We start from the raw sequence: 20,929 nt of genomic DNA, 5'->3' as shown, positions 1-20,929 counted from the left end.
TTCACATTCTGTCTCTCACAGTTGAAGTGTACCTCTGGTGCAAATTACTGACCTCTGTCATCATTTTAAGGGGGGGAACTTGCACAATCGGTGGCTGACTAAATACTTTTTTGCCCCACTGTAACTTGGTTTATTTTAAAACTCAGAGTTTGTTGAACCTACTTCCTTGAATTTTGTCCACAAGTAGCAGAGTGACTGACTTTTCAGGAAAAGCTGGCCACTCGCATCTGTTGGTTCATTAATATTTGCCTCTTTGGATGATTTGAACTCAATTGCAAGAGGGCATTTACCGTCTCCTTTTTTATGTTTTTGAATATTTGTCAGTGATTCATTTATTCTTCATTGAGAAATTCATTCTATGCAAAAGAAAAAGACTGACATCACACAATCACAAGTCACAAGAGGATTCTGCTATATTTACAATCTCTGAAAGCTCTGAATGACATCCTCAAAGTGCAAAAAGAGCTTTTGTACTCAGCTGCCAGAGATGCTGATTATAAAACTAATAGATTCAAGTCTGTTATGCTGCTCTGCTGTTATCTGGGAACATGCAACCAAACCCTGGTCCAATAAAAAACATTCTCAGACCAGCAGATTTTAAAAATAGATTAGGTCTTTGCCTTTTACATTTTAATGTTAGAAGTCTTGTCCCTAAAACTGACATGATAAATATCTACATTATCACAACTGATAATAATATCATGGTTCTATCAGAGATGCAGTTTAAAAAGTTAATGCCCAATTGTGTGATTGTAATTGATAGCTACAATATTTACAAATCCCCAGATGAGGGGTCACTCAGCAGCCGCGGAGCAGAAGCCAGGAGGGGTTGCAGTGACGTGCCCGTGAGCTCCACCGGCAGCCACCCCAGTAGGCACCCCCATACTCCGCAACCCGCCAGGGAAAGGGGACCCAGGCCCATCCGGACCAGGGCCCAGTTCAGCAGCAGTTCAGGTCAGTAACCCACGTCCATCAGCACAGACCCTCCGCAGCGGGGCTAGGGGAGGGTCCCAAGCCTATCCCTACCCCCACACCATTCACAACAGCACTCTGAATTGCTTGCTGTTAAAGTGAATACATCCAAGGTTCTTTACTGTTGCAGGCTGTAATAGGTTTCATCAGCTAGAAATATAGGTGTATGGGTAAGTATAATGGCACTATTGCGGATAGGACATTTAATTAAGATCTTTATATCATTTAGTTCATTTTTGCCTTGGACAAGAAGCGGTACTGTGCAGCTGTTTGTTGATATGTCCAAGGCATTTGATTCAGTTGAATATGACCTGCTCTTAGACTCGGTGATATTGGTTTGAGTAATGGGAATTGGGTAGTTCAGGTTCAAAATTCAATTTTAAGCTTTGTTTTATTTTCTATTTTTATTAATAATATTGGAAATACTATGCTGGCAGTTACACTACACCTTAATGTAAATAAGACAGCAGTTGGTTAGTTCTACTGTGAGTCAGGCTGTTAAACAGCTTGGGGCTGCCTTCCAACAGCTGCAGGCATTACTGCACCGTTTAAAGTTTCTCTTAATACTAAGAATGTGTGCATTGTGTGGAAACAGTGCACATGGAAACAAAGCTAGCATTACCAAGTTAACAGGCTAATTCTTTTCAGTTAGATTAAAAATAAATGTTTAAGATGGCTCATATAAATATTGTGTTTTTGAAAAGGTCCTGGACATGTGTGCTTTTTGCCTTGATAACCTCTATGGCAGGGGTCTCGAACTCCAGTCCTCAAGGGGGCCTGTCCTGAAACTTTTCCATGTGTCCGTGCTGCAACACAAGTGAATACAATTGGTAGGTCATTAGCAAGACTCTGTAGAACTTGACTGTATGCTGAGCTGGCAATTCAGCCATTTGATTCATGTTACAGCAGCTCATGAGTGAATGAACATGGTGCAATAAAAGTAACTTTAGAACTACATTTTCCCAAACAAATGTTTACATTTACTTAAATTGACTTGAGTAGGGTTAGGGGTTGCCACTTCAGCATGCAGTCAAGTTCTTTAGAGTCTTGTTAATGACCTACTGCTCTTTTTCACATGTTTTGCAACAGGGACAGATGGAAAAGTTTCAAGACACCGGCCCTCGAGGACTGGAGTTCGAGACCCCTGCTCTATGGAATATGCCATATATGAATTTCCTTGTTGCCCAGAATTTCTACAATGTAAAAAGAAAAAAAATATCTCATTAAAGCGCAGTGATTGAAAAGTAGTTTATAAAGTTGACCCACATATTTTGTTGAGGTTCCTCCATCCATTTTTTGAACCATGCGGTTGTCAAGCTGTTGCATTCTGGTACCCCACTTCTGCACGCCATACGAATGGCATTCTCCTGGTTATATCTGCAAGAAGAGACAGGCATCGTTATATCTGAAACATCAGCAGTGTTGGTCAAGTTACTTTGAAAAAGTAATTAATTATAGTTACTTGTTACTTCTTCAAAAAAGTAACTGAGTTAGTAACTGAGTTACAAGATTCTAAAAGTAATTAATTACTTGAAAAGTAACTATTGCGTTACTTAAAAAAAAATCTTTAAGCCTCTGGGGTCCAGGGTATAATTGGCCATTTTTAACTACTTTTGATGTTTCCTCTACATTTTACCTTTAAAAACTATTTACTTTGCCTTGTTTGGTATCATCCTTTAAAGCACAACCTCACGTGTTTGAATTTACAGTTAAGTTTTCATTTTGACATACTGTACTAACACAATTGATATAAAGTCAGACAAAAAACATAAAATCCAAGTAGAAAGTTACATTTTTACTGTAACAACCACAAAGTTTTGCAAACAACAAAGTTATTTGCAGCCATTTACCTTTTACCCCTTTTTTTTAAATAACTATTTCAAACTATTTACAGAACAATCAGCTGTTCTGCATTCAATAAGATGCCACAAATTATTTGTGCCACTCCAAAAAAAAAATTCTGTCCACTATAAAGGAGAACATCACAGCCTGATACCTGCAGGTCTGACAGCAGCAGGTGTATCACTCCTATTTTTTACCTGGAGACAGCAGGTTCATTGTTCTGACACACAACACAAGACAACACATTAACTACACACTCCAAACACGCTAAACGTCACAAATCTCTCACATCTCAAAACTCACTCTCTCTCTTTTACTGCTGTCTTTCTTTCCTCTCTCTCTCTCTCTCTCTCTCTCTCTCTCGCCGTCACTCCTAAAACTTCCCCCTCTTCCTAAACAACCAAATGTCATGTTGCCATATCATTTTTTGATTGGTTGACATGGTGCATTTTCCCACCAAAATGAAAGGGCAGTTTTTTTGTTTTTGTTTTTTATTTGTTGCTCATAAGCAGAGAGCGCTTGCTGCGCTGTCCTTAGACAGTAAACGTGGCGAAACTATTGAGGAAAAAAACGTTGCGTATATATTGTTTATCATGACTCTGGTTTTACGTTGCCTAGCAACACAATTTATAAACTGGTATATATCACCTTGTTGCTTTGTCTTGAAGTGGTCGTGTGATTGGCTTACCACGACTACTTTATTCTTCCTCAGTCAAACAGCAGCACTCATGCGATTGTTTTGCTCCTTAGCTCCAGGTGTTGTGCCAAAAAGTGATCGTCGGGCAGAAAGTGATTGCCACCCGTGGGAGCGCGCAGCTGCTTAAACTGCTTAGTAACGCCGTTACTTGTAACGCCGTTATTCCCATCACTGAGCATCAGCATTTTAATTGTAGGCACACAGAAAAATGTATGTCTACTAAGATCAAAGTTGGTGAAATTGTGTGTCTTGTAGAAATTTTTGGCTGTTTCCCTTTATGTCCTTCCATCTTCCTCTTTACTGATTTAAGACTAGATACAATTAGTTAAAGGTTAAAAAAAATCCCAGAAACAACTGCTGGTGTTGATTGTGTCAGGGGCTGGGTCTGTGAGCTGCGTGGTCTGCATGTTCCATGTTTTATTTGTAAGTTTGTGTTGTCATGTCTACGTTCCATGCTGTTTCCTGTTTATTGTGATAATCCCTGTCCTGTGTGCAGTGTGTCTAATTTTGCTTCCCCTTGTCTCGTTAGGTCTGATTTGTCCCAGCTGTGTTCCCACTGGTTCCCCATCCTCTCATTACCCTTCTGTGTATTCAAGTCCTCTGTCTTCCTCTGTTCAGTGTTGGGTTATTTGTTTGTCTGGCTACATGTTTCTGTGAGTTTCGGCTCTTCGTGTCTCAGGTTTTTCCCTCAAGCTCCTGTTCAGGTTCATGTCCTGTTTATCTCATGTTTTTGTTCAGGCCACGCTCATGTCACAGTTTTCATGTTTTAGTTTCTCCCAGTTTAGGTTTTAATTCTCGGGCCCTGTTCACCTTGCTTTGTGCTGATGTTTGTTAGCCAAATAAACTGCTTTTTGTTACACTTAGTTTCCTCTCCTCCGTGTCTGCTTTTGGGACCGCTTCTAAAACTCATTGGCCGCTCAGCCATGACGTATAGACTAATAACTATTTTATATTCCCAGGTTCTTCTTATTAACTTAAGTGAATTTTTCTTTGTTTTCTCTTTGTCTTCATAAAACTAGAGTCAGTTTCAGAGACACATTGGACTGGTGTAAAGTAGTGTATATAGCCCATCACCTCCTTAATGGGTAAGCCAATCTACACAAAACTTAGCATAACCACTGTCAAAAGTGTCAATTCTTTTGATTTTCATATAGATTATTTATCTCATAAGTAGTTTCACGTGTTTCATTCATTGTACATTGCCTGTATGGTCACCAAAATTTGTATCCACCATGGAATTTTCTTTGAACAGCACTAAATAAGGAATGAAGACTTTGAAAAAGCACTGAAATCTTAGCAAATTACTAGCTTTTTGCTAATATAAAGAAAGGCTAGATAAAAAAAAAAATTTCATGAAATTGTTCTTATATAGCACTTTTTCACTCTACTTGAGCACTCAAAGCACTTTATACAACATGTCTCAATCACCTATTCACACACATTCATACAAGCATTTTTTACTGTCTAACTGATTTCTATACCATATAATATATATATTTGTTTTACAAAAGGACCAGAGCGCTAAGAGTTTTGCCACAAGAGTGATGCTCAAACTGAGGCAGACGAGTCATAACAGAACTGGAAAGTTCTACATTAAAGTGTATAAAATACAACTGCTAGATGTCAGTGGACTGTAGATTGCAGTCAACTGAGTTCTGTTTTCTTACCACTCTCATTCCACAGTTCACCTACAGTGGCCACTGAAGGACAACTATTTCTGGGTGCCGTTCATCTGTAGTGAATGTAGGCTGTCAGTCTGCTGTTTACCTCAGCTGAGGTTTGCACTACAAAGCAGGCTCATCCAGGTAACTTCAAAATTCTAAAATACTTAGGACCATATAATATTTCAGTTTTTCAATTCTATGTTTTTCTGTCAATATGGGGTGCTGTATGTACATTAATGAGGAAAAAAATTTAAGCAAACTTTTAGCAAATGGCTGCATTATAACAAAGAGTGAAAAATTTAAGGGGGTCTGAATACTTTCCGTACCCACTTTCTCAGTACATGTTTAGAATTTTTTTAATTTATTCATGCGGCCATGCATTTATAAATAAAAGTACTTTGTTCTTGGAACAAGGACCAAGATTGATCTGTGATACATTACTATACTAGAGTAAGAACTAGACTAACACTACAATGCAGTCTAGGAGAAATCTAAAACTAATGGAAATTGTGGTTAGCAAAACTTAAGTACAAAAAATAAATGAAACTACTATCCAGCACTCAAGCCAACTGCTAAATCAGATCTCTTTTTTGTTTTGACACACTGATTACAAGGTGGAATATATGTCAATATATGTCATTTGTGGATTGCTGTTTATTTTGTAGGAATAAGATGGGAAAGTGATTTTTAGACTATAATAACCCATTTGGATTGTGGTTCAAGTCTTTATTTATTTGTTTTTCTATATCTATATAAGCTGCTGTTTCTCTGATGTCTTGTAACCTATACTCATCTACTCATCTTTATATTTTGTTTGCGTTTATAGGTGGACTATGTATCCTGGTGAGTATACTTACTGATCGGTGTGTTGTACAGGAACACTGCTCCAGTCTAAGGTCATGTTCTTGAAGTATAGGAATAGTGGAGTCACCTGCTTTCTTATGTAGTCCTAAAAATCAAGAGTTAAGGAGAGTTTATCTGCAGAAAATGTTTTCCTCCAAATGGGTCTAAAGTCACAGTTGGGTAAACAGTCATAGAGAGTAAAGGAACCTTTCTTAAAAAGCTAAACTTTGGAAAGTATTCACCTGCATGGGCTGATAGACGTCCGTACGGTCTAACATGAGGTAATAATAGTCCAGATTATTGAGAGCAGATTGCCAGGGCATGTACTCTGTTTCCTTTGCCAAGTAAGAGGTTGTCCTGAGGGCTAGAGAGGTGGAGAGCAGCTGAGCCCTGCAGAAAGAATACATGGGAATAAATAACTTATTGCTAAGAAACAATATTACAGCAAAGAATTGACCACAAACAAATTTCTTTATTCAATAAATCTTGTAACACTGGAAAACCTCTTTTCACCACATTTGTGGTTTGAGCAGTGGAATTGAGTATGTGGATTGCGCCCATGAAAACTTGCCATCTCTTTTTTGACATTGCCAAATAACTTATTCTGCTACCGACTCTTTGTTTTGAATTTCTGGTACCCCAGGTGCTGACGATCAGGTGCCAATCAGGTATCTGATTAACAGGACCAGTGAGCATGGACCCTTCTACAGTGGTCTTTACAGATCCCTCACACCCTGGACACAGAGTTTTTGACCTGCTGCCTTCTGGCAGACGGTATAGAGGCCTGCAGACCAGGACCACCCGACACAGGAACAGTTTCTTTCCCCTTGCTATTTCCCTCCTAAATAGTTGAACTGTCACATTGCTTCACACTGCCATACTGCAACTGCACCTTATGTACATTCTGTGGTATTCATTTTTGTAATCCTGTAGTTTTTGTATATAAGGATTTAGATGTTTTTATATTGTGGTTTATGTATATTGTTCATTGTGTTGCTCACATATTGTGTGCTTTTACATTGTTGTGCTTGAAAGACACCATCGACCGGAACCAAATTCCTTGTATGTGTTTGTGCAGATACTTTGCCAATAAATGCGATTCTGATTCTTGTCAGTTGATGTCTGCTCTAAGCTTACCCTATTTCACTGATCTGGATATGGCCCCATGCCATAAAGCAACTTTAAGGTGGTGTTCTCCAAACCCAGCTTCCAGCGTATTTATAATGAGCCCTAGTATCATCTCCAAATTGAACACAAAATTCCATATAACAGGGAATTTCAGACACAGGGCACCCCAAGAAGATGACACCGCAAGAAGGCCAGGGACCGCAGTTAGTCTTCAACAGATTTGCAGTCAAAGTTTGCAGGATGATGAAGCCGGTGGCTCTCTACCCAGAACAGACTGGACACAGCCGAACTCTGGCCTTACAGTACTGCCAGGAAGCCTGCCATGGGTGCCCTTCACCATCAGGCCCATTTGAACTGATGTTGACAACATGTGCACTGGTGCATCATGAACATGTGGAGGAATATTATGTTCAGTGATGAGCCCAGATTCTGCCTATGACACTCAGCAAATAAACTCTCATACAATGTGAGAAGGTAATAAAACTGTGTATTAAAGGGAGAGTGTGATTTTTAGAACACTTGAACCTCAAATTAGTCGGAGTAATGTTAGCTCATAATCTGTTGTTGTTGTGCAGCTGGCTTGACATCTGTCTGCAGATAGGAGGGTTGCATGTCTAATATGCTGATAATTAATTGTGACAATATCTGCATTAAAATAAGTATGTTTATGCACATTGCTGTATGTTTATGGCAGTAACTGTTACTGTTACTATTTTTACCATTTCTTTTTGGAGCAACTGTAACTCACATAATTTCCTTAGGGATTAATAAAGTATTCTGATTCTGATTGTTTCAGGATGACCTGCCATTATCCAATGACACATCTGCTGACCTGCATCTTTTGCTCATTTCTCCTCCTCTTCTTTTGTCTTTTTTATAAACTGAGGACCTGATGGCTTTGAACTTTTCTTGTCCATCTTCCATTGGTTTTAATTTTGCACTCCAGTATGAACACAAATCCCCCAACCCGAGGATCACCACAACATAACCTAATAGACCTACACCTTAATTCACAGATTCACTTTGTCTAGGGTGCATTTCTGGGATTTCACACAACCCAGGATTCAAATCATGAATACATAATGGGCTTGGATTTACAACATTATAAATGAAATGTGCTCTACTTGGAAGGAGCCGGCCCCCCTCCCCTTTCGACGGGTTGTGTGTGAGACTTTAAATCATCAAACTGTAAATTTTAAATTGTTATTGATCCCTTTACCCCTGGTCCTAAAGTGTATATTTATTTTCTTACTCTTCTTATACATATTGCTCATTTACTTGCACTGCTGTAACTGGAGCCTCGTCGTCTCGTCTCTCTATATACTGGACTGTATGTAGCGGAGATGACAATAAAGTTTACTTTGACTTCAGCAGCAAGCAGGCGCACCGAGGGCTCTCGCGCTCACTTTTCGCGTATAGAATTTTGAAAAAACATCGGTGCAAATTATAAGTCTGTATCATAATGTCTGGTGTTTTCGTGTTTGTTGGTTTCTTTTTATTTTGTGTTATTTTGTGGGTTGGTTATTAGATGCTGCTCCAGCCAGCCAGAGAATCCCCCGCCGCCCCGCCCTCTCCTCCCTGTGCCGCAAGCAGCAGGCGCACCTCGCAAACGGAGGGCGTCCTTACTCCCAGCAAATGGGAGATAGAAAACCGATCGGTATCTATGTCATTCACAATATGCGCTGGCATGACGTCGGGCAGCATGAGAACGAGCTTTTTTTTTTTTTTTTTTGATGCCGCCCCCACCATGATGCCGCCCCGCAAAACGCAAAGAGTTTGCTTTTCCTCTGCTCAAGTAAGACTGTGACAAGTCCTGGAGTTGGTGTTTTCTACCAGGCTATGTCCGTCAATGCACATATTAAACAAATATGTAGGACTGCTTTCTTCTATTTGTGCAAAATTTCTAAAATTAGGAACATCCTGTTTTTTTAAAGTGATGCTGAAAAACTAGTTCATGCATTGATTACTTCTAGGCTTGGCTATTGTAATTCATTTTTATCAGGCTGTCCTAAGAACTCAACAAAAAGCCTTCAGTTGATCCAAAATGCTGCAGCAGGAGTACTTACATAGTCTAGAAAGGCAGCGCATATTTCACCCATACTGGATTTTCTTCATTGGCTCCTTTATAAATCCAAAAATCAAATTTAAAATCCTTCTCCTCACATAAAAGGTCTTGAATGAGCAGGCCCCATTTTATCTTAAAGTCCTTAGTGTCCCATGCTGCCACTATAGAACACTTTGCTCTCAGGCTGCAGGCTTACTTGCAGTTCCTTTGGAATTGTAAGGTTTTACATTGAGGACAGAACACAGACTCTAGGACATTAAAGGAACTAACATAATCAAACAAGACATCCTGAGAAAATATACATAAGAAACTCAGAAGCACAAGGAAATACTAAACTCGGAATAAAAAATACTGAGATCTCTGAAATCCAAAAGAAAGGCCCAGGAGTCCACAACAAAAAAACTGGCTCAAAGATCCAGGACCATGGCACCAGCTTCCTTTCCACTTTTCGTAGCTGCCCTTACTTCGTCATTACTAATCATCTGTATTTCCTGATTATAAATAATAGAAATGTAAGCTTCCAAAACTTTAAATTGAAAAACAGCAGTTAACTAAGTCTGGGGGGGAAATGTAGTTACTGAAAAGCAAAAGGTGGCATCAAAAGAAAAGATCTCCGTAAAAACCTAAAGCTTGCACTTGAGTCAGTACTTCATTGTCTCAAATAGGAAAAGTTATATAGTTACTTTTTTATCAGTGGGTATATATAAAAGACACCAGAATTATTAGAACTGGAAATTAGTGAAAAACTGCAATTTAATGGACCTACCTGGCCAGACTGAATGCATCATCCACAAGTTGTGCTCTGTTTATCACTGGTATAACCTGGAATGATATAGATTCTCGCTGAAGACATCAAAACTATGAACTAACACATATGGACTTGTATAGTAAACAAAAAGTGTGAAATAACTCAAAACATGTTTTATATTTTAGTTTCTCCTAAATAATTCCCCTTTACTTTGATTACTTCTTTGCACACTCTTGGCATTCTCTCGATGAGCTTCATGATGTAGTCATCTAAAATGTTTTTTTCAACAGTCTTGAAGGGGTTCCCAGAGATTCTGAGCACTTGTTGGCCCTTTTGCCTTCACTCTGGGGTCCATCTCATCCTAAACCATCTCGATTGGGTTAAGGTAAGGTGACTGTGGAGGCCATCTGGTGCAGCACTCCATCTCTCTCCTTCTTGGTTAAATAGCGTTCACACAGTCTGGAGGTGTGTTTGGGGTCATTGTCCTGTTGAAAAATAAATGATCGTCCAACTAAACACAAACAGGATGGGATGGCATGTTGCCACAGGATGCTGTGGTAGGCATGCTGGTTCAGTGTGCCTTCAATTTTCAAGAAATCCCCAACAGTGTCACCAGCAAAGCACCCCCAGACCATCACACCACCTTCATGCTTCATAGTGGGAACCACACATGCAGAGACCACTCGTTCACCTTTTCTGCATCACACAAAGACACGGCGAGTGGAACCAGAGATCTCACATTTGGACTCATCAGACCAAAGCACAGATTTCCACTGGTCTAATGTCCATTCCTTGTGTTTCTTGGCCCAAAGAAATCTCTTCTGCTTGTTGCTTTTCCTTAGTAGTGGTTTCTTAGCAGCTATTTGACCATAAAGGCCTGATTCATGCGGCCTCCTCTGAACAGTTGATGTAGAGATGTGTCTGCTACTGGAACTCTGTGCGGCATTTATCTGGGCTCTAATCTGAGGTGTTGTTAACTTGCAGTTTTTAAAGGGTTGATGACTTGGATGAATTTATCAACAGAGGTGACTCTTGGCCTTCCTTTCCTGTTGTGGTCCTGTTATGAGCCAGTTTTGTTGTAGCACTTGATGGTTTTTGCAACTGCACTCGGGGACACAATCAAAGTTTTAGCAATTTTCCAGACTGACTGACCTTCAGTTCTTAAAATAATTATGGGCTGTCATTTGTCTTTACTTAGCTGATTGGTCCTTGCCATCATATAAATTCTTACAGTTGTCAAATTGGGGCTGTCATTTCTCCTTACCACTAACCACTAGGTAATTGGTAAAAATACCTCAGGCAGCAGAAACCCAAGAACATCATGGAAAGATGGGCTCCTGCTTGGTATGTACCAACCGGACATAGTAGTGGTGGACAAGCAGAAGAAGACAGCCGTAGTGACAGCCTTAGCAATACCGAATGATAGCAACATCAGGAAGAAGGAACATGAGAAGCTGGAGAAGTACCAGGGGCTCAGAGTCTCAGGGGATGGGTCTGTGACTCAGCATTTTGAGTTCATTTTGTAATTTTTATTTCTTATATTATATTGAAAATATGTGAAAATAAAAGTCTTGTGTTGGTATTATCAGTTAGGATTAAGTTAAGTGTTATTCCAGTTTAGGTTTTCATCTATGTTCCCTTGTGTGAGTCTGTTCTTTTCCTCTGTGTCAGTATGACTTGTATTTCTTGTCTGTGTGTTTCATGTTGTCAAGCCGGTGTTGTAACGTCTCGGTCTCTCCATGTTTCCTGGTTTATTTTGAAAGTCTGTTTCTATGTTCAACGTGCTTAGTGTTTCTCTTCCCTGTGGTGTCATGACGTTCATTTGTGTCAGCTGTTTCCCTATGTGTTTCCACTTTCCCTGATCTGTGTGATCCATGCAGTCTTTGTTGGGTCGTCTGTTTGCGTTCATGTTGAATCAGGTCAAGTCACAGAGTTTTCTCTACTGTTCAGGTTCATGCTCATGTTTGGTTCATTTCATAGCTCCATAGTCGCATGTTCCTTTTCAGTTTCATGTTCTCATCCATCGAAACTGTTTTGATTGGTTGATTGACTGGTTGATTGATAATACTTTATTTATCCCCAAGAAAATTGTTTTCATAGCTATTTTAGTATTTCCCAGTGTAGGTCTTAGTTTAGTTTTGCCATCCGCCACAATAAAGGCTCACTTTTTCTTTAAACCTCAGTTCATCTCTCCCGTGTCTGCATTTGGGTCCATTTCATAAATACATAGGCGTTCCCCGCTGTGACACAGAGAAGAGCTCGAGAAGATGTGGAGGGTGAAAGTAACAGTGGTTCCAGTGGTAATCGGAGCACTAGGTTCAGAAACTCCCACCAAGCTAGGTGTGGCTTCACCAAATCCCAGGAACAACATCCAAGATCTGGTTGAGGACCTGAGTTTGAAGGATAAAGACTGCCCACAGGGATGAGAGGGGAATTTTTTATATGTACATATGCATATCTCATTGTGCATATGCATAAATACTGATAACAGAAAATAACGAAATTGATGTCCTGCATCCATTAAATGAGAAAATGTGAATCATGTCAGAGAGTGTCTGTGTACCTTGTGATTTGTATTAAGCTGGGTGAAAAGGCGTTCCCAGTTTCCCAAGTCATAGTTTACCCGGTAATATCCAGTTACATTAATGTTGGCCAGTACCCAAAAACCATCACTCCTCATTTCTAAGTTTATCACTGATGGAGGAAAAGAAAAAAAACCCCACATGCTTAAATTTTCATAAAGTTTAATTACATTTGTATTGTACTTGTAAAACCACATTAAAACTGTGTACCAGCTTTACCTTCCTTTTCCATGAGCCACCAGATATCTTTCTGGACCGTACCACCCCTTATCCATCGAATAGGAATCAGCCACTCATAGCTGGGGAAGGCAACACATTTAGCGTCATTCATATACCAAACAAGTTACTAACAGGTGCAGCTCTGACAAATACTAGTGAATTTAATATTTCTATTTAATTCGGTTTAGCAATTCACTGTTTAAATGGACCTTAAATAAGGTGATCCAATAATGTTATGTGATTACATGTGTCAAGTGTTTGAACAAAATAGAGAGTTAGAAAGGGTCTAACTTTCTATAAATACTATAAGTAGGGATGGGAATCGAAAACCGGTTCTTGTTGAGAACCGGTTCCCACTGTTTCAATTAATTGGAATTGTTTGTCATTTTTGCAACGATTCCCTTATCGGTTCCAGTCGCCTCGAATGACGGCACCATGTTGTTGAGCGTCATTTACCTGGCAGGAATCATGGCGCCTAAGCGGCACAACCGCTCAAAAGTTTGGTTGTACTTTACGAGAACAGATGACAACAGGGCAACTTGCAATACTTGCAAAGTAGATCTTTCATTTAAGGGAGGAAACACTATGAATATGCAAAAGCATTTGCTCATAAAACACGCGATAACCTTAAATGAATGTCGTGTTTTTAATTCTGCTCTGGACGAACCCAGCAGCAGCGGTAACGTTTGCACGTCCTCTCCCGTTAATACGGCAGGTAAATAATCAACTAACAGTGCATATTATGTTAGCGCTATCTGCCTTATTACAAAACCTGCCATTACTGTGCATTTAGGTGACCATGATGAGAGAGACAGACAGAGTCTGGCTGGCTCAGATGCTGGCAGTTCTTGCTGCAGTCTACCAGTAGCGTCTCCTTTTAGTCCAGGATAGACGAATGTCACCGAGCAGGGACTAAGTTTGTGGTCAAAGGCTTGCACCCATTTGCTACAGCAGATGCCCCGATTTTCGGTAAGTGAATGTGTTTAATTGTAGGCAGGGACATTACTGGATATTCTTGTGTAATTGCTACAGAATAATTTATGTTATACTTTGTTATTGCTACAGAATAATATTTATTTTATTATTTTACATTTACAATGTTTTTTTCTGGGGACCCTGTGACACCCCATGGAAGAGCCATAGGCTGTGGATCTCTTAAGATCTCACAGTTGGGTTTGTAAGGCCATGTTACTGCTAAATTTCTATCTTGTTCAAAGAGACGATATAAAACAAAGTTCTAAGCTAATCGACCTGTGTGTTCTCCTTTTTTAAAAACAAGAATCAATAAGAAAATCGATAAGAGAATCGATAAAGAATCGAATCGTTAAACAGAATCGAAAATGGAATTGGAATCGTGAAAATCTTATCAATTCCCATCCCTAACTATAAGAATACATTTGGATTTCTCATTTAACCAAACGTTGCTGTCTAGATTTCTCCCTGTATCATTACCTGTGCCAGTTATTTCAGATTTTCTTTCATTATTATTGTCCATTTTGAGCTGTCACAATTTAAAGTTTAAACCCAAAAGGCCATTTCGAGAAAAAAAAGCTGAAATACTATTTTGAGAAATGTGGAGATTTACGTTGTAGTTTCAAGTCAACCAACTGCCACGTCTGCTATACCCTCTAAAAATTGTTCTGTCAGAGAAGGATGCAACAGGATCCTAAGAGCCTTCATCAGGAATTTGATTCGGATGTGGTGAACAACCCTAAACAAGCAAACACTTTCCTGATGTGTTTATAGTTCCTCCATGAGCCTGATTCTACCAGAGATCTCTTCCTGTTAAAAGGGAGTTCTTTCTTCCTGCTATTGCAAAGGGCTATTTGAGATTTTCAGATTGCTAGGTATTTTTTATTACTATACAAAGCTTTTTGAAATAACTATTGCTGTGAACTTGTGCTATGAAAACAAAACGTAACTAAATCTAAGTTGACTTTAGACTAAATCTAAACGCTGTGGGAAGCACATATAAAAAAATGACATATTTCTCAATACTGCCACAATGAGTCAAAGCATATTTGCATTTCAAAAGCTGTAGTTCTGCATACTTGTAAGGTGATTTGACTGTGACGTTAGAATCTGCATCCAGCAGGAAGTGCTTCTGGGATACTTTCCCTATGGCTGTATTTATAGTAACCACAGGGAATCCCATCTGAAGCACCCAGGGACTCATAATTCGATCAACTGAATGAGGAAGTGAACCATTATATTCTTTCACAGCCTGTAGATTAAAAAAAGTACCAAAAAGAATTTAGTTTAAAAAAAACACCAGAGGCATAATGATAATAACTTTAAGACAAAATGAAAATAAAATATAAGAAGTTTGCAGTAATAACATTTGTCAGCTATTGTGAAATTTAAAATTTGTGAGATTTTTTGTACTGTGTGTTTTAATAGAACCTCAATCCTTTGTAGGATCATATGTCAATACATGCAGATGGTTTTGTGTATGGCTGCACAGTCTGGTAGTGTGAGAAATTTCAAAATGCCATAAAATGTTAAAAAAAATTATGGTAATGTAACTATCCCCTTTTTAGAGAATATACCAAACAATCATGTTTTGTAACTGTAACAAAATGCCAAAGTCACATACAACCTTTGTAAATAAAAAAAAGAAATCACCAGTTTACCATCTGCAGATGATGCCACAAGTCATTCCCTACTGTATTACTGTATCCAAAGTAATTGAGGTAAGTCTGCAGAAAAAAGGAAAACAATCCAAAATTCTTAATTATCTGTGGCTGAACAATATTGGATAAGGTGATGTATCTCATTAACTAACTAAAAGAAATATACAAAAACATACACTCAGTCCCTGGATGAAGACTGGCTCTGAGAGAACGTCTGAAAGCATCCTCAACACTGCTGCACCCTGAGGAGGTAAAAGTTTTGTTCAATCTATCAGTTACTCAGTTTATAATAATAAAAAAAATTAACACAATATATCGAAGAGTGTACAGCAGCTGAAAAACACTAGTTATTCAGGACATGTACATTTATCTCAAAGTGGTACTATTCCTGATCTTTCACATCTACAGTGTCGGTATCTTCAGGGCTATTACTTATTTTGTATTCAATCATTATGGAATCGCTACCCCTCTCCGTGAATCACTACCTTATTGTCCTGGAGGGGTTTGTGTGTCCCAGAGATTCCAGGGGCTATATTGTTGGGTGGGGTTGCCCCCTGGTAGGGTTACCCATAACAAACTTGTCCTGAGTGAGGGACCAGACAAAGAGCCATTCAAAAGACTCTTATGAGTAGAACATCGAGGGAACAGTTCACCCTTCCCACGACAGGGTTACCAGGGCCCTGCCCTGGAGCCAGGCCCAGGTAAGGTGCCCAAGGTCGAGCTTCTGGTGGCCAGACCTTCCACGGGGCCCGGCCGGGCACAGCCTGAAAAAGGGACATGGGCCCATCCTCCTGTAGGGCCGCTACCCACAGGAGGCACCCTAGGAGTCGGTTGCAATGTGTGTTGGACAGCGGCCAGGAGCAGAGGCCCAGGTAGACCGATCTCTGACTACCTAAACTAGTGATTGGGACATGGAATGTCACCTCCCTGATGGGGAAGGAGCCTGAGTTAGTGTGTGAGGTTGAGAGTTACCAGCTGGATATAGTTGGGCGCTCCTCAACACATGGCTTGGCCTCTGGTACCAGTCTCCTGGAGAGGGGACTGTCTCAGTCTGGATTTGCACTTGATGAGAAATGGCAGGCTGGGGTGGGTATCCCATTGTGTCCCCTTGGCTAGCTGCCTGTATGTCAGAGTTTAACCTGGTGGGTGAGAGGGCTTGTTCCCAGTGCCTTTGGGTCGGGAAATGGGTCCTGACTGTCATCTGCGCTTATGCAGTGAATGAAAGTTCAGAGTACCCAGCCTTCTTTGAGTCCCTGGGTGGGGTGCTTGATGGTGCTCCACCTGTGGACTCTGTTGTCCTACTGTGATACTTCAACACTCATGTCTGTGACAGTGAGACCTGGAGAGGGGGGGGGGTGATTGGGAGGAACAACCTCTCGGATCTGAACCCTAGCGGTGTTAAGGTTCTTCAGCTGAGAGCATTGTCAGGGTGGAAGGAATACTTTGAGGACCTCCTTACTCCCACTGAGAGGTCTTCCGTAGAGAAAGCAGAGCCTGGGGACAAGGGGGATGACTCGTTTATCTCTAGGGGGGAGGTCACTGAGGCAGTTAAACAACTCCTTGGTGCCAGGGCCCCTGTGGTGAATGAGGTTTGCCCTGAGTTCCTGAAGGCTTTGGATATTGCATGGCTGTCTTGGTTGACACACCTCTACAATGTTGTGTAGAGATCGGGGCGGGGGGGTAACTCTGGATTGGCAGACTGGGGTGGTTTTTGTCCTGGTCGTGGAACACTGGAGAAGCTCTTTATCCTCTCGGGGATACTCGAGGGGATAAAGGGTACACGGGAGTTTGCCCAACCAGTCTATATGTGCTTTGTGGACTTGAAGAAGGCATTCGACCGTATCCCTGGGAGTGTCCGTTGGGAGGTCCTTCGGGAGTATAGGGTTTTCTGCTATGAGCTATGAGCCATTTGATCCTTATACAACCATTCCATGAGGTTGGTCCACATAGCTGGCAATGAATCAGACTAATTCCAGGTGGGTGATGGCCAGGGCTGCCCTTTGGCACCAATTCTTTTTGTAATATATATGGACAGAATTTCTAGGCGTAGCCAAATGGAGGAAGGCTTTCACTTCGGTGGTCTCAGAATCTCCTCTCTGATTTCACAGATGATGTGGTTCTGTTGGCTTAATCGGGTGATGGCCTCTGACTCACACTGGAATGGTTCACAGCCAAGTGTGAAGCACCTCCAAATCTGAGGCCAAATCCTCTCTGGACCGTAGTTATTCAGTAGGGTGAGATATGTTAAGTTAAAAGAGATCTCAATTAATCTCCTCCAATTAATCTTGTTTAAACTACTTAGGTTTTATAAACTCAAAAGGCCAGATAAAGACAATTTGGGCATGTTTGCATACATAAATCTTATTCAATTAAGGATAATTAGCAGTTGATGAGTAGTGATACTGTACGGTGTTGCAGCTTCTGTACCTTGCTGTATGAGATGACATCAAATTGTTCACTGATTTGGTTGGGTAGGACAATACTGTCTTCGTTAGAGGACAGAGGATGAGAAGAAGTCAAGGCATCGACAGCAAAAACTTTATGAATTTCGTCAAGTACTATCAGGTCTCTCTGGGCAAACAGACAAACAGGAATGTTTTAAGAGGATTTTACACTATGACAAGAATGCATGTAAGATCAGGTCCAAATGCAAAAGTCTGTTCTCACGACATTCCATGTGGGCTCAGCGTGGTCTGCTCCTAGGTAAGCCACATATGAAGCAAAGCCTTCATTGAGCCAGACTTCATTCCACCAGCGCAGGGTCACCAGGTTACCAAACCACTGTACCAGACATGGCATGAATTAATTTGTTGATTTATCAAGGAGCGAACAAATCAAAAGGCAAAACAGCTTACCATGTGTGCTAATTCATGGGCAATAATGGTGGCAGTCTTCTCTTTATTCCTACTGGAGGAAGTTTCAGGGTCATAAAGAAGATTGGTTTCCCTGTAGGTCACCAAACCCCAATTCTCCATTGCACCATAATAAAAGTCTGGAAGAGCAATTTGGTCTGTGCGGAAGAGAGCAGATTTAATATAGGTTTAAGGAATTGCTTCAAGTTATCTTAAGAATGTAATTAAACAATTTGTTATAAGACACACAATTCCTTAATTCCCTCAACTGGTATAAACTGTTGTGGTCTGTGAGTTTTATTGATGAGAGTTTTTAGTTTATAGCTTTCTGATTTTCTTTATTTCTATAATTATAGTAAGAACTCTAATGGTTTTTGATTTTGGTTCTTTTGCCTCTCTTTTTGTAGTTTTACTTCGTTTGTGTCACTGCACTTGATTAGTTTCTTCTGTGTCTTGTTACCCTTATGCTTCCACCCTTCATGTGAAACCTTGTGGTTTCAACCAAAACCTTTGGTAATTAATTAATGAATTAATTGATTCATTCATTAAAATCCAGGTTGTGCTGATTTGCCTAGAGATTAAGTGGAAACTGGATTTATCTTCATTATAAATATGAACAATGTATGAAAAAGACACTTGTTTTTGAATGTCATCTTTTGATGAAACCTCTTTTAATGTTTCTATTAATTTATACAAATCGGGTCTCAGTAGGTTTACCATTTGCAACAAGACTTTTAATTCACTTTCATACAAGGGGTTAATAAACAATCATATCAATTCATCGGAAAATTGTTCAGACAGACTCTCTCTCAGTAATCTGGATAGGTAAAAGAACTCCCCACCCACCCACCCAATATCTATCCAATAATTGGAAAAGCTAAAACACTAACATCATGTTATAACAACACCTGTTATAAAAGCAGGGTCACCTGATTTAGTTAGAGGGTAGGCAATGTTATAGTATGACTGGAAGAAGTCCAGTATGGGTCCAGTTACATTGAGAGCATAGTTTCCCTGTCCTAGGTCAATGGCCTTCCTTCGAGCCCAGATACGAATCTGAAAACAAAAACAAAACAGCAACCAACTCTTTCACAAACGTTTTTGACACAGTTCTTCCAGTTTTGGAGCAAGTCAACCAAAGCACACAGAGAATTACCTGAGGGTCTTTTTGTGTGGTATTGATATATGTGTAGTCAGAGACAATGATGGCCAACAGGTAGGTGGACATTTTCTTGGTGGGTTCAAACTTGGTTTTTGTCCAACTTACTCCATCAATGGTGATGTTAGCAATATCTGAAGAACACAACTAAAGTTATCAGTGACTATGAATGAAGTAATAGAAGACAAGGTTTTGGTAATGCTACTGTGTGCAACTTTTTGTTTTGTTAAACACGATGATGACTGTCCATATGAGACATACAAACTTTAAAATAGACACACACCCTGCCCATCAGGGTGACAAAAATACCATATTAGTCTTTTATAGCTACATCATGTGAATCCAACAGAATTAAAACTAAAGTAGTCTAGTTGAGGAACCTTTTTCCAGCAGCTAGTCAAATTTCCTAAAAATTCATGAATATTTATATGAGCTATTCTGTTAAATTACTATTTAGTAAGGTTATAGGTTATTGATTCTGAAGCTCATAATTAATCTGATCAACACATACAGCACGAAGATTTTTTATTTTTAAGTTTTAGAGTTAAAGAGCGAAACTGTATTAAGAAAACGGACTTGTTTTGGCTACAGCATTTGGTCATTATGACAGAGCTTTAAGATATTAACTTTTTTCATAATTGACATTTGGTTAAACACATGACTGCAAATTTCTGCCGTGTTTACTGTTTTACTTTGGTATTCCTTGTCTCATATGTATTGTATTCAGTGTTGTTCTCCCTGTCTCGTTATGTGTAGTTTGCTCCAGCTCTGTTCCCATGTCTCTCTACTTTCCCTAATCGCCCTCATGTTTTTGTATTGTCACAGTTGTCTACCAGCCTAAATAAACGACTCAGCTTCTGTTGTCTCCTGTGTCTATGCGTCTTTATTTGGATCCTCTTCTGTGCTCCTTATGATCTGCTGTTGCAGATCTTGACACTGTGTTTAGGTGCACTGACCTCTTTCCATGCCATTTGAAAGGGCTACTGTTCCAGGCGGGTGAATGAGCGTTATATGGAAAATGGCTTTCAAAGCTGGCTCATCAAAACAAGGAAAGGTCTTCCTGGCATAAGTTGGATGCATCTGAGAGGTGGCAACCATCCTGTAAATGATCAAAATTCCACACATGCAAATAGTGAGAGTGTAGAGGTTTAAAATGACACCAGTGAAACAAATCCAGCCATAGAAGGACACAAAGAGGACTTACTTTTGTAATCCATCTTCTTCATACTCACTCCTGTAAAACCCTGACAAGTCATCAGCTAGTTCTCCAGTGAACTCAGTGTACAGCTGATACTTCTGTCCTTGACATAATTTACTTTTTAAGTTGATAACCAGATACTGTGTTTCTGGCTGCAGCCATGTTGATTCTATAATCAGAGCAGCTGCATCATCTGGAGAGAAAAAAACAAAACATCTTTAACGGTCTCTCTGTATAATCTCCAAGAATGTAACAACAACACACACACACACGCATACACACACACACACACACACACACACACACACACACACACACACACACACA

General features: G+C 39.9%; 1 protein-coding gene across 1 annotated transcript in view; it reads right to left on the bottom strand.

Moving 5' to 3' along the window:
• Positions 1–20,929, bottom strand: part of LOC102205763 (aminopeptidase N-like) — a 33,379-nt gene that overhangs the window by 10,037 nt on the left and 2,413 nt on the right. Inside the window, exons 2-17 of the mRNA XM_013914587.1 lie at positions 20,609–20,795; positions 20,361–20,503; positions 19,402–19,538; positions 19,175–19,301; positions 18,249–18,403; positions 18,061–18,174; positions 17,821–17,964; positions 15,570–15,635; positions 15,394–15,459; positions 14,812–14,984; positions 12,761–12,840; positions 12,523–12,653; positions 9,978–10,033; positions 6,261–6,408; positions 6,033–6,124; positions 2,239–2,349 (exon numbers count right to left, since the gene is read on the bottom strand). Coding sequence (XP_013770041.1) covers positions 2,239–2,349; positions 6,033–6,124; positions 6,261–6,408; positions 9,978–10,033; positions 12,523–12,653; positions 12,761–12,840; positions 14,812–14,984; positions 15,394–15,459; positions 15,570–15,635; positions 17,821–17,964; positions 18,061–18,174; positions 18,249–18,403; positions 19,175–19,301; positions 19,402–19,538; positions 20,361–20,503; positions 20,609–20,795 — 1,930 coding nt within the window. The remainder of the gene's footprint in view (positions 1–2,238; positions 2,350–6,032; positions 6,125–6,260; positions 6,409–9,977; positions 10,034–12,522; positions 12,654–12,760; positions 12,841–14,811; positions 14,985–15,393; positions 15,460–15,569; positions 15,636–17,820; positions 17,965–18,060; positions 18,175–18,248; positions 18,404–19,174; positions 19,302–19,401; positions 19,539–20,360; positions 20,504–20,608; positions 20,796–20,929) is intronic.

The sequence above is a fragment of the Pundamilia nyererei genome, unplaced genomic scaffold, assembly GCF_000239375.1.
Source record: "Pundamilia nyererei isolate P.nyererei 1_Seehausen unplaced genomic scaffold, PunNye1.0 scaffold00208, whole genome shotgun sequence".
NCBI lineage: Eukaryota > Metazoa > Chordata > Actinopteri > Cichliformes > Cichlidae > Pundamilia > Pundamilia nyererei.
The sequence above is the reverse complement of the archived record's forward strand: the minus strand, read 5'-3'. Positions and strand labels throughout refer to the sequence as shown.